We start from the raw sequence: 14,069 nt of genomic DNA on the forward strand, positions 1-14,069 counted from the left end.
ACTAAAGATCTGTCACTTAGAGTGATTTCCCATAGGATTTTAAAACTGATTTTCATAATTCAATTCTACTAAGCCTCAAGTTGGCAAAACAAAAGGTAATAAAGGTGTAGAGCCCAGTGTCCTCCAGATGTTGCAGGTAAAACCCTATAGCACATGGAGCCTTAAGACTAAAAGTCAGAAGCACAGTGTGCACTTCTTTTTTTTTCTTTTTTTTCCTAATAATTAATGGTTTAAAGCAGTTGCATTATTGTTTCAATCACTTTTCACCTATTTCCCTAATGGTTACCACTTGCCTCAACATTTATATTTGGTTTAATATTTGTATTTTTTGCATAATTTCTCACATTATATTTATTTGCACTTGCACTTTTTTAAAAATAAAGCATTCCATGGGGATAAATTTAATAAAAGTTTCTCATTAAAAGTTCTGTAACAGCATGATTCCCAAACCTGAAACCAAAGTCCTCATATTTAGCAGTTTTCATGACTCAATAGATTAAGTGTGAAATAGGAAATATAATAACAATAACAACATAGCTATATCCTGCACAGTTGTTTCACTTAAAATTATTATTGAAAAGTAACATAATTCATAAATAAATCAATTCTCACAGAGTGAATTTTGCTCAAAAATAGCCTTGATGTAGTTATTTAATGTGTTCACAGAAAGTTGTACGGGTAAGAGGCGAATCAAAAATTCACTGCTATTAATATATTGGAAGGTAGGAGAAAAAAAGGGGGGGAAAAAACCCCAAAGAGCAAAATCATCAAATTTCTGTTTTGTAAAAGTCTCTAAGGTGTCTCTAATCAGCTGCCTCTGTAGTTTTCATTTCAGAAACATTTTTAGATCAGACCTAACTTCATATGAAGGCTCATCTGTGGTCAGTGATGAGATCCTGCCCTTGGGAGCTGCAGTTCTGAGCTGCTCTGACTCCTCCTTCAGAGGGACCTGTAGCCTTCTGCTGTGACCAGGGCAGCAAATTCAGCCACCTCAACTAATCCTCTATGTAGAGGGGAGAAATCCAAACCTTAACAAGTCTGAAAGTTGTTCCCTTGAGCGGGAAGTGGAGTTTTGCCTTTTGAACTCTCCAATACTAAACAATACCGAGAACAAAATATTTCCATGCCAGCAACTTCTTACTCGGTTAAGAGACGTTGCCACTAGGTTTAAAGTCCTCCAGTGTACAATGGATGCATTGTTATGCTCCAGGCACTCTGGAAATCTTGTGGAGCTATTTTTTTTCCCGGGGTTTTGGGTCAGGGGTGTTACTTTTGGGGTTTGTCTTTTTTTTCTTGATCAGTTTGTTTTATAAAATACTTCATCATAGCACAACAGAGTCTGTGTAAATAGCAAGGGGAATGTCAACATCAAAAATTCTCACAGCTATGACCAACTCTAACTTTTTTATTAACCAAAATTGTCATAGTTCCTAAGGCTCTTGGCACATTGCATGTTTCTGGACCATTCTTTGTTCAGCAACTTCTTGTGGAAATCAGTCCCTGAAAGATGCCCTGGAGATGTGCTCCTTTCTATTTATGGTTTGGGGGTTACAAGAGTAAGGATATGATTTCATTCCACTGCACTAGAATGGCTGGGGAGCTTCACTGCTGTCATTCCATGCCTAATAATTTATACAGTAGTAACTCCATAGTAGTTGTACACAGTCCATCAACAAAGTCTCTTCACATCATTTGCTTTCACTGTGTTTCTTCATTATTGACCAGCACTGATTTTGCTGCGTTAGGCTCTGCAGTTCTGGGATGATTTCTGTGAGAGTTGCCAGAAAGTTTCAGGAAAAAAGTCCCCCTCAAATTCAACAGTCACCACTGTCCAGACTTAGCATGGTAGGTTAGTGCTTCCTTGCTGGCCACATGTTGAGCTGCAAGGCAGTAGTACTAAACTGGAAAATTAAATCTATATTTACCAATAACAGCTAATTTAAGAAGTTTTCCAGACATTACTGGATGGGCTAGGTACAGGCAGACATAAAAAAAAATGTTTAAGAGGCTATCATACAGGGTATAAATATAATATATGTATAAATAGGTATAGAGTTATTATGTTTATGTATATAGAGCATATATATACATTAAATAGATATATAATGTTTTATTGGCTCACTGACTGACTGAAACTATTCAATAATGATATGAAATGTCTAGTCAGATAGCAAGGTCTTGTCACCACTCAGTGTCATGATATGACACATTTTTTCACTATTTCAGCTGTTTGAGAGCGAGTCTCTGTAGCCTGGAAGTGGCAGATCACTGGGAATCACAACAATTTTTTCCTTCGGTTCCAGGACTGAACTGTAGTTCTTTTTGGCTAAATCTTGCCATCTATCACACTGTCTGCTACAGGAAAACATATGTTTTAAGTAGCCAGAAGCATTATCTCCTTCCATGCAAGGCATTTACTAGGTGAAACAATTCATGTCATACCATGAACCAGCAGTCAGTTGTTGTCTTTATGGGTTGGTGGAATTTCAAGACCTAAACAATCTTATTTTCAGTGGTTTTACTATGGATTATAAAGAAGCATCAATGAGATATAAACTTAAACTTAACCCATAAAACATGCCACAGCAAGGTTTTTAGCTACAAGGATCTGTAAAAAAGGTTTGAAGTACATTGTAATATCCTTTTGGGATGCCAATACAACTAATGAAAGGGTTTAGAAAACAAATTGGGCTAATTGCTGAGTTACAAAGGCCTTTCTTTGATTTTTTTCCTTTCTTCTTTTTGAATTTCTTGAGACTTTTCTCCCACCTGGCAATCTTGCTTTGTCATGAATTCCTGTCCTTGATTCTAAAATAGCCCTCATAAAATTTTGCAACATTGAGCATTTGTTTAATACAGAGGGGGTTTTGCTGTCTGTGTGTCAGGCATTTGCTGACTCACTGCAGTACCATTCTTTGTATTCAATTAACTGCAAAATCCAAGAAGCAGCAAAATTACTAGCTGATCAGAATTTTTCTGAAAACAGTGAGCATTCTTTCCATGTGACAGCTCTTGTCTGTACTGTACCAAAGAAGGCCACACTCATTTAGTCCAAAGACCCCCTAAATCTCTGAGCAGAGCCTTGTTCTTTGCTGTGCCCAGGCAGACTGATGAAATTTGGGTGGAAATATGACCAGTGTGATCAAGTACCTATCACAAATCAGACAAGTGACTAATGTGATCAAATACCTATCCCAAGTCATATTGCTTCCTAGGCTTTTAAAATGGCAGGTGGTGCGTAGAGAAGAGTTTATTCCACTGTTGCCTGGATGTTCTGTTGGTTTGCAGATAGAGGTGGATTGATTTCAGCACCCAAAGAGCTGTTTGGGCAAGTTGCCCTGTTCGTGACAGGTTAGACTTCCTACAGCATGTTTATCAGAGCTGCTTGGGGCCTCAGACTAACCATGATACATTTATTTGGCACTTAACAGCGATGTATTTATTGTCATTATTACTCACCCATAGATTTGGAAACTTACAGTACGTGTCTGTTCATTGCTTTTTAACTGAAATGTGAAAACACTGTGGGATTTCCCTTTCAGGCCTCTTATTTCAAATGTTTTATTCCACAAACACAAAGAGAAGGGTAGATCATCTCTGATTTAGGTTGACCTGGGTCTCCACTTGTTCTTGCCTTCTACACACCAATATCAGTAGAGTTACAGTGACATAAACCAGAAGAATACAGTCAAAAATCAGATCCTTCCTACACCAAATCACTTTCCACATCTGTTTCCTATTTGTTTTATAATGACACATGGGATTATTTTGGGAATATATTCTGCTTTAACTGTCATGCCACTGACTCTGTAGCCTTATCAGATATTAATTGGTATGCAGGTTGAGCAATTACCATCTACTAAGGAGAAATGCCAAGAAATGTAGATTAATAATAACATTTTTCAATAATAGCTTGTAACATTAGTGCCATCTTCTATTATTGTAGTTGAGGTTTAGCATTCTCATCAATTTACTACTTTTATTTATTGTGCAAGATCTAGATATGGACCCTACAGTAGAATTCCAGAAATGCTTTTCTGTTTGGTTATTTATTCATATCTGGTTAGATGGAGCAAAGACAGAAAACTGGAGAGAAGCAAGGAATGTGTCTGGATTATTAAGAACAAGAAAGAAAGACAACAGGAAAGAAAGAAATGTTAATACCGTGCCAGATATTACAGATACAGGATGACTATAATCAGGCAGACTACATGTACAAGAACGTGCCTTAGGAGATTGAGCTTGAATTCTGGGATCAAACTTCACATAGCTGTGTCCAAACTTTTTATCTTTCAGTTCAGTAAGCCATACATGGCTATCCTCCTAACAGTTCATTCTCCCTTCATCTTTTTCTTCAGTGAATAGAAGGAAATGTGAAATCCATCTCACATTCTTTAAAAAATATGTAATAAATACACACGGATACATGCTTGTGTGATGTCATTGAACAAGCCTGTAGTAAAATCTGTAGCCTGTGGCTTATAGAATCATGGACACAGTGGGTTTAAAGTAACACCATTTGGAAGTAAGTTTGGTCACTAGCCTGGCCCATGCCTGGGTTCAGTATGGATGAACAATATAGGGAAAGCAGGGAGCCAAGGAGGATGCTGCTTCCAAGGTGGACGTTGATCTCTTCTCTTTGGGGCTCCTTGACTTAGTTAGGTATCAGTGCAAATTAACCACAGTGCAGGTGGGAAATGGAAATCCCAGGTTTTGCTGAGGTCTTCACAAATCTTCTGTGAATGTTGAAGACTTCTGTGCACAAAGCATCTATTCTTGTGGTTTTATCCTCAGTGCAAAATGTGAGATAAACATACTATTCAAATTGATTGGCAGACTTGGTCCCCCAGTTAAAATTAATTAAATGTGCTGAAAAGCCCATTGCTTTGGATTTATTTACCTCATTTGACTTGGTGTTGACTGAGGCCCTTTTTAATCTTGGTTTATATTCCCCTATGATTTGCCCTCAGCCTGTATATTTGAAAGTGTCATCTCAAGGTATCGAGGAGAAGGAGGAGGAGGAGTAGTAGTAGTGGTAGTAGTAGTAGTAATAATAATAATAATAATAATTTTAATTGCTTTCCTGATGCAATTGAAATTGAATTTGAGGCTAGCAAAAGCAGAATTTAGCATCATATTATGTACTAATCTACAGTGGTAGCACATTTCAGAAAATAATAGTCAGTAAAAAATGGATTTTATCTTTTTTTCAGATAAAAGTTTCAAATTCCTTCTTCTTCAGTTAGTGTTACTCAGATGTATTCTCAGTGAAAGCAAAAATAATTCAATAAACCCATGAAAATAAATAGGAAAATAAATTATATGTGAAGTGGAACAGAAGTGACACAAGCTGTTTATGTGTATTTTTGCCTTTGACTGTGCATTCAGCACATACTGATTAGGAGATGGGCACTTTTACCAGATCCTCACCCAGTGCAATTTGATTTCCCTGAAACCACAAACCCCACTAAGACTCACATACACTTCACTCTTCTTGAACACAGTTCAAATTCCTTCTTAGTTTTCTTTAATCAAATAATATTGCTTTTACCTTCTCTTATAATTTTAAAAATTTTTAATTTTTTTTTTTTTATTTCACAGGACAACATTTTTAGAATGGAAGAGTCACACTTTGAAAATGGGCGGGGGAAAAGCCCTTATGATCCCAAACTGCTGACAGCTTCACTTTTAGTAGGTAGGTGCCACATAACAAGTTCAATGAGATGTGCATTCACTGTAAATAATTTGCCAGTTTTCTGCTTTTTTTTTTTTTTTTTCCTCCTTGCAGCACCTACAATAGGCATTTGTTTTATGCAATTTATTTCCAGGTTAAAGCAATTCTGGTTTACTTTTCATACAGTTGACCCAAGTGTCCTGAGGTGTAAACCAAGATTCAGGTGTCACAAGAGCTGCTTTGTACCCCTGCGGGACCTTGATTCTGCTAAGTGTTTTTCCTTTTCACATCTTGGTGGAGGCATTTTAATCACCCAATTTACTGGTTGGCCACACTGGTGGTCACACAAGCACAGCTGAGGGCTGAGTGAGAGCAGGAATAAATAACTCCTTACATCAGTTTTTCTGTCAAGGAATGCCTGTCACCCAACTTTACCTTGCATGGAAGCTTGAGATCAATGAACAGCCACTGGTCTGGGCCCTAAGGTGATGTTTCAGCTGAAGAGATCGGTCTGACAGTAAATAAAGTTAAATTCCTGGCCAGATCAAAAAGAAATAAATTAAGTGTTTCTGAATTGTAATACTTCATTTCATGGAATATGTAAATACGGAGCAACTGGGCTGTGTCAATCTAATTGAACTAATGCAATTGATTTAATTTATCTAATTGATTTAACTTATCTAATTAAATTAAATATGTTCATTGTTATTACTTCACCTTCACAAAAAAGTCAAAAGGATGTTTTATGAGACTAAATTAGGAGGAAACAGATTCTTCTTTCTCTACACCTCTGCCTAGGTGTGGCCACCTTATCTTTAACATCTTTACATGTAACTTCTAGCAATTTATTACAACTTCAAATACAACAATAGTTTCAGAAAATTGGAGGTTCTCATATCTCAGAAGTCTTCAGGAAATGACACATAACGAGATGCATTAGTTTATACAGGTCTTTGTCCATATTGTTAGCCTAGGGCCCTGCTTACCGTCTGCCCTTCTTCTATTTACTTTGCATTTAAAAATTAAGCTATTCAAAATAGAGAGCAACAAAAATTGAGTCCTAAGTGTGCCTCATTTCCTGATCTTAAAAGCTCATAATGATTCTGGGTGATGAGCTAACCTGGGGACACATGCTTTTTAACAGGAAAAACAGGAAAGACATCCACATCTTGCTGCAACTTGTACCCTGTACAAACAGAAAGAAAAAAAAAAGTGTGTAAAAGGCCAGTGTATAAATTGGTGCCTGGAGCAACTTGAATTTGTGACAGAGCTACTCTCAAGTGAATAGCTTTACTATTTACTTTAATATACAGTAAAGAAGAGAATGATGACAAGCCAGTATTACATGGTATAACCGGTATGCAACTGCACAAAGTCAACAGCATCTAGCTTTTCACATTCCTTTTTTTTTTTTTTCCACTCAGTCTGTCACAAATATGATTATCTTACTTCCCTTGGCTTAGATTTCATGTCTTTAATACATCTTTGCTTTCTTGAGCCCACTTCCTGACACTATAATTTTCACTCCATGTATATTTTCTTCTAATAAAGAATAGACTGAGCAGGATCATTTGTTTTCAATCAGGCCTCAGTTAGAGCCACTGGGTGTAATAACACAATAGAAAATGCTGCAAATCGAGCATTCAAAGCCAATGAAAAATTTCTGCTTCAGTCACACAAAACTCAGGGTGAAGCTAAAATTAGCATTCCTGCATCCTGAACCATGAGCAGCCTTCTTTCTCTGCCTCCTTATAGTTGCCTCACAGCCACACTGCATTACTGATTATGATGTTGCATTTCCTGCGACCCTTTTCTGCAGAGTGTCTTTCAGAGGGTGTATGCCAAATTCACCACTGGTTCTTTGCCTAAAAATAACTCCTCTTTGCCAGAAAAACCTTTTTTTTTATGGTAAAATGATGACCCAAGGCAACATAATTTCCATCCCCAAAACAGCTGAGAAACATGGGATGAACTGGCCAAGCAATGACTGGAGATGGAGAGGTTTGGTCCAGCTGGTGTCCAAAGCAGGGAGCATGGGAGGGAAGCAGTGAGTGTGGGCATGAGGGCCAGAGGAGCCTCTTAGCCACAAAGGTGTCACAACAGGGACATGGATACACTGCTGCTTCTCTTGTTCTGGGCTGAGCTGTAACTCAGCTCCTCCTGGCCCTTCACGTGAGAGAATATTTGTCCTCGTAAGAGAATATGATTTATCTAAGATTTAAGAGGGGAGGTATGTAAAAGAATTCCCCAGCATTCATTAAAATGCAGTGTTATACTTAGTAATTGAAAGTAGCTATCAGGAAAGTAAAAAAAAGGCTGGGAAGAGTAATTTAGATGGTTACTGAGAGGAGGGAAACATTATCTCTCCTCTTCATCCGAAACACTAAACAGTTATTTTGCAAAGTGTGGAAGGACAATATATTTTTGACACCATAACTAGAAAGTAAATTTTAGGTAAGTGAAATGTAGGAATTTGGGCAAAACATGAATGTTAATTTGCAAAAAAGTAACTTCAGGTCTTTAATAGCCATTAGTACCCAGGAGGCCTGTTCTGTATTTCAGCTGAAACAAACTCTTACCAGTGTAAAGAGGATCTTCAATTTTCCCTCTCTCCTAAAAAAATCAATAGTATTTGAAAAAAAAAAAAAAACAAACCAAAAAAATGAACCACACTAAAGCAAAATGAAAATAAACAGTTCATCATTATTAAATTGTTCCAATATTTTTCCAGTATACATTCCTTGTTCTGTCCACCTGCAGACATTTTTCATTATTTTTTTAACAGTTGTTCATTAAAGTTGGTTATTGCTACCTTACTCTAAAGTAAATGCCAGCTGGGAACATGATACAAGTGGTTCCTAGTAATGTAAGACACTGTGCAGCCATTCCCATCTCTGTGCTGCTAACTAAACAGTCTCCATGTGAGTGGGCTAATGCATGAAATGTAGAGACTAAGAAATCCCTGGGCACCACTCACGAGTATTCCAGTGCGGGATGAAAATGAGAAGCAGCATGGTTTCCAAGGAATATAATCACAGAAGAAAATGTCACTGAATGTGTTAGACTAAAGGAAGTGTACTGGGACAGCTGAAAAAAAATAAAACCTTCAGAGAAGGAGGCAGCATTGTCCCCACAACAGTTTGTTTAGGAAAATGACCATTTGAGATTTTCAAAAGCTTTGGTTATTCAGAATCCTCAAAGCTTTTAATGCTCCTGTGTCTTACTGATTTTTTTTCCTTTTACCATTCGCAATTCCTTTTAGATTCTAACAATTATTTAATTTTTCATTTTTAAAAATCAGTTTAGGTGCCTTAATGCTGCCAAATATATATTAATATGATCTGAAAGTGTCTTTTCAGTAAATAAGAATTTTAGTGCTCTATTAGAAATTAGCTAGTAAGTACATATGAAGTTCAAGATTTTAAAATTACTGTACTTTCTGGGAAGTTTTAGTTATTTACTTCAAAAGAAGTGAAGTCAAACTACCTTTATGTCTGAAAATCTTAACTTTAGTGAATAAACCTTTTAACCAAGGATAGATTCCATTTGTGAAGCCTTTTACCACTGAGAGCAACTGTGACATTCAGGGCTTGGTTTTTCCTATAATCCTCATTCATTCAACTTCCTTACTACTTTGAAAGGAAAGTTTACAGTTTTTTACTCTCCACAAATTATTTTCTTTCAGAATGCAATCTTACTTAAAAGCTGAATAGAAACAATTTATCAGATAGATGCACACTGCAGTTTTCAACATCTTTGTACCTCATGACCTTAGGAAGTTATTCAGAGTTCTGTGCTGTTTATGTAAATGGTTCCTCCCCTCCAAAAATTAGCATTACTATGGACTTTAATTGTTGCCTCTTTATTTAGTGAAGTCAATATATGTATCTCTGTTTACATTAGTGTGTCAGCATGCTACTCCTTTACAATAGGTGTTTTTTTTCCAAAACATCTTTTTTACCTATGCAAACAACTGAAGGCCATCCTTTAGTTTTGGACAGTAGTTCCTTTGTGCTGCTGGGTTGGAAATACAAGTTGACTAATTTTTTTTTCCTGCTTTTTTCTTTCCCTTTCATAAATGTTTGTCAGTTTTCAAACTATTAATTTCCACTTTCTTCTTAAAGTTTATAAAACTTATTTTTAAACTGCTGACAGTAGAAGTAACACAGTGAAGACTATCTGTGACATTAAATAATCATTTTCCAGGCTAGCAATGAGTAAATTTCAGTCCAAAAGAAGGTATGCACAGGGAAATAAAGATGAATGTATTTCTATCTAGACAGGAGGCAAAATCCTCATATAGCTTTTGCATAGCACTAACTCAAAGGATGTGCACATCTGGGACATGACTTGAGGCTCACCCTGAATTTTGCAAAAATTATCTAAAGCCTTAGAAAAATAAATGGTATTCCTTGGTATTTCTGTCTGGAAGAAGTCAAAATCTCCTTTTTACATGACTACAGCAGATCAGTTCAAACTGCAGGCACTGGTCTAGGTATCCTGAAACTTGGAGGGGCTGTAGTAGGGAGGATAGAAAGGTCAGACAGTTTTCTACAGACCCTTCCTCATTTGAAACATGCTGAAGCCAGTTATTGGCAAAACTTTTATCCTGTCACTACTGAAGAAAAAGTATCAGCCACAAGAGCCTTATGGTGTCCTCTTGGGTTGAGCTGAGTCCAGCTCATTTCCAGTGGTGTGGTGTTTATATATCAAGTTAGAAACAGAGGTGTCAAAAAGACCTTACAATTCTAAATATTTCAAATATACAATTTTCATTAGTTTTCTAATTGTATTTGGTTAAATTTTAGCAATACAGTATTAAATATAGATTTTTTTCTTGACTGATTGACCTTTAGATCTGTTGATAACTAAGAAGAAAAATAGCTCTTGTTGTTTTTTCCTTTCCCCTTTGATTTCTATTGATTTATCAGAACTCACTAGGGATTGAAAGACAAGAAAATGAAGATAAGGTTAAAGAAAGGTTAAGCATAGCATCAAAGCCCTTTTCCCAGGCAAAAAGGTTTTATGATCTTTAAAATCTCAGCTGCATACTCTGTACATAATAATAACTATAATTAAGTGATTGTCTCCCTTAAAAAAAACAAGTTGAAAATGACATAAAAGAATTGTAAATGGTTAATTAATGATATGCTGTTCTGTTTCCCTTCTGATTACACCTCCTGCTGGGCATGACTGGTCTATTTGCTTCTAATCTCTGCTGTGAATTCATTCAATTCCATGCCTTTCCGCTATCATATTTTCACCCTTCCTGACTTTCACAGCTACCATATGGTTACTCTAGGTTCAGTCAGTGATTTCATGGTGTCAGTGTTCGGGGGAAAAGATGACAGTGATATCCAGTAGGCATGCTTGGATCTGGTTGTCCTGACATGGAAATACCTAAAATTGCCATGAAAATTACAAACTTGTTCCTAAAAGGGTGTTTTAAAATGAGGATATAGTGGAGTTCATCATGACCATGAAAAATGTATTACCTTAGCTAAAGAAAGAGTTATTTTATCCTCAAATTTGTCTTTTTCACAAGGGACCCGTGTAATATGGGTAGTTTGAAAGTAGTAACTGGAAGGAATAATGCTTTTTAATTCCATTTTAACAGTATAGGGTAAGTTATCTCATTTCACATACACATGTAGAACACAGTCCTAAAAATGCATTTTTTACATTTTTGATTCAGAGTGATTTCATGGACAAGCTGTAAATTAATGTCAGAAAGATATGTGTTGTACTTTGATCCCGGTTCTTTCTGTGGGTCTCATTACAATGTCATTATTATTATTATTACACTCTCTTCCAGCTGGCAGGTATTTAACTTGACCTGCTTCTTAGAATTTAGACAGTCTCTCCCCACCCCCTCTGTCTCCTCTCTGTCACTTTCAGCTGGCTGAGGAGGGATACACTGGGATGAGTTTCATCTCCATCTAGGCTGTGTATGTGCCATTTATGGGCTGAAGTACCACAGGTCAATTTTTAGTTCAGTTGTTCACTGTGAAATACATGGAGGTCAAGGTAGGAGGGAATGATCTCGTTTATTTTCTCCCTTAGCTGTTGCCCTTTGCCAATACCAGTTACGAAGGTGGCCAAAGGAGAAAGGAATGTTCTGTCTTTCCTTTAAAATATACTGTTTTCTGAGGATCTGCTCAGAAAAAAAGAGTAAAAAACAAACCACAGGAAAATGGCAACAACAGCAACAAAAAAACCCCACCACCACCAACAAATCCCAAACAAAAAACCCCAAACAAAACAAAAAGCCCCTTAAACGAACCAAAGTAAAAACCACATAATTTCTATAGGAAAAATTGAAGGGACCTAAGGACTTTCTGAACCAAAAGTGATTGAGCTGGACTCTTCAGTTCCTAGAGTCACATAATCCCAGTAGGTTGGAAGGTCTCCAAACCAAATTCCTGTTCTAAACAGGGCAATTTCAGAGTTAGGTAGGTTTTCTGGGGCTGCATACTCCTGCCTGCCAGGGTAGGTGCACTGGCTGCCACTGTTCCAGCCTAAGAATTCAAGCACATTTTTGCAAAGCACACCAGCAGTCTGCAGATACAGCTCATTTGCAAGAGGTTACAATTAAGCTCTGCAGTGAGAAATTTGGTCTAATCTCTATTTTCAATGACAATACGTTGCATATGGCTTGTTGTTTTGTAATTTACTCATTATCCCTATTAGTGAAATATGAACATATGACAGCTTTCTCTGAGTTACCATGACTGGAAAATTGAGAAATATTGTTTACAATTGTGTCCTCCCGCAGATGGAGAGCTGTACTCTGGCACAGCAGCAGACTTCATGGGCAGGGACTTTGCCATTTTCCGAACTCTGGGGCATCACCATCCCATCAGAACAGAGCAGCACGACTCCCGGTGGCTAAATGGTATGTAAAATGTACATTTCTCTGGTTACACTCATCCAGCCATTAAAGACGAGCACACAGCTCTGTTCCAGCAACATCTGTGACATATACACTCCTCTTTTATTTGGGGCAGAATTCTGTCTTAAAACAGTTAAACTAATCAAAAGTGATTTATAAAGAAGCATTTTTGGTTTAATTACACTGAGATTTGTGGAGTGTGATTAAATTTAAAACATACACAGACACTATGAGGAGCATAGTCATGCAAGTTGGATAGAAGCTCCAGGCTTGAGGCATCAGCCACACATGAACACAAAGTAGCTCCAGAGCCTTGGGCAGGATTGTGCTTTGTACAAGGTTTAATTTTTGCTGGATTGAAGGGGGACACTGGCCACATCCAGCCGAAAGTCAACCAGCAGAACTTCATGAGCAAGCCAGAGTTGTCAGGAGTTTGGGAAAAGAGAAAAGGGTCCTGGGGATTCCAAGTGATTTGGTTTCAAAACAACCAAGGCACAATAGCTTCCATTATTGTATGGATATTAGTAATCAAGCCTGTGGTTTTTTGTTTGCATGTCTGAGGAGGGAAAGATAGTTTCAGAGGAAATTTGATTTTGGCTTCATGTACCAATATACTTTAGAATGCATCTGAGTACTCTATCCAAGTCCTACTGAAGTCAAATTTCCAACAGCTCAAATGGAATTACACTTGGCTTTAGTTATACAAGGATATGAGCATTTTGGAAATAAGAATTCATTGTCTGAAAAAGCTGATGTTTGAATTAAGTAATACTAACTGTAGTAGCTAAGTTAATTTAAATTTTAATTTTTTAAGAGTTAACGAGCTCTGCTTTGGCTGTACATACTGCTTGCACCTGCCCTCCTGTTTTTGAATTCACAAATGATTTTATTCTTAGACATTTTTTGCTCCTAGCCATATTATTTATGTCTCTGATGAGGTTCAGGCTTTCTTATGTGGTTTTACAATTTAGTGCAAACTGTTCACACAAATTTTAATGTGTAAGAGCAGAGTATATTTTAAAACACAATTTGTTATTAGCTAGTCACAACCTTCTAGTATCAAACTGAATATCACATTATCTGTATGTACAATCCATAACAACATCAGCCCCTGACTCATAATTAAAACCACAAGATGCTCTTGCAAGTTGGATTAACTCTATATATTACATTGGATACATGTATCATACAAGTGTGTAAATGACAAGTATGGAGCTGCCTTTTAATATGACAAGTTTATTAATCTGATGCATATCCTGTTAAATTTAGTTTTGCTGCAATTCATGTGGACAACTATCTGTCTGAAGAACAGATTCAGGTCTATAACATTTCAGTTCTACAATCTGGGTTCACCTAGTAGCACAAAAATTATATCCATTAGGTTATTTTATTATGACAGTAAACGATTTCTGGACTTCAGGAAACAGTAAAGTACAAGGGTTATAGATATACCCATCTATCTTGATACCTGGTAGAATAATAATGTATTAAAGATGACCAACA

General features: G+C 36.9%; 1 protein-coding gene across 2 annotated transcripts in view; it reads left to right on the top strand.

Moving 5' to 3' along the window:
- SEMA3A (semaphorin 3A) overlaps window positions 1-14,069 on the top strand; it is a 165,710-nt gene that overhangs the window by 92,730 nt on the left and 58,911 nt on the right. For both annotated transcript variants that reach the window (XM_064421859.1, XM_064421860.1), the window contains 2 exons: window positions 5,602-5,695; window positions 12,450-12,569. In XM_064421859.1, coding sequence (XP_064277929.1) covers window positions 5,602-5,695; window positions 12,450-12,569 — 214 coding nt within the window. The remainder of the gene's footprint in view (window positions 1-5,601; window positions 5,696-12,449; window positions 12,570-14,069) is intronic.

Source organism: Passer domesticus, chromosome 5 (assembly GCF_036417665.1).
Source record: "Passer domesticus isolate bPasDom1 chromosome 5, bPasDom1.hap1, whole genome shotgun sequence".
NCBI lineage: Eukaryota > Metazoa > Chordata > Aves > Passeriformes > Passeridae > Passer > Passer domesticus.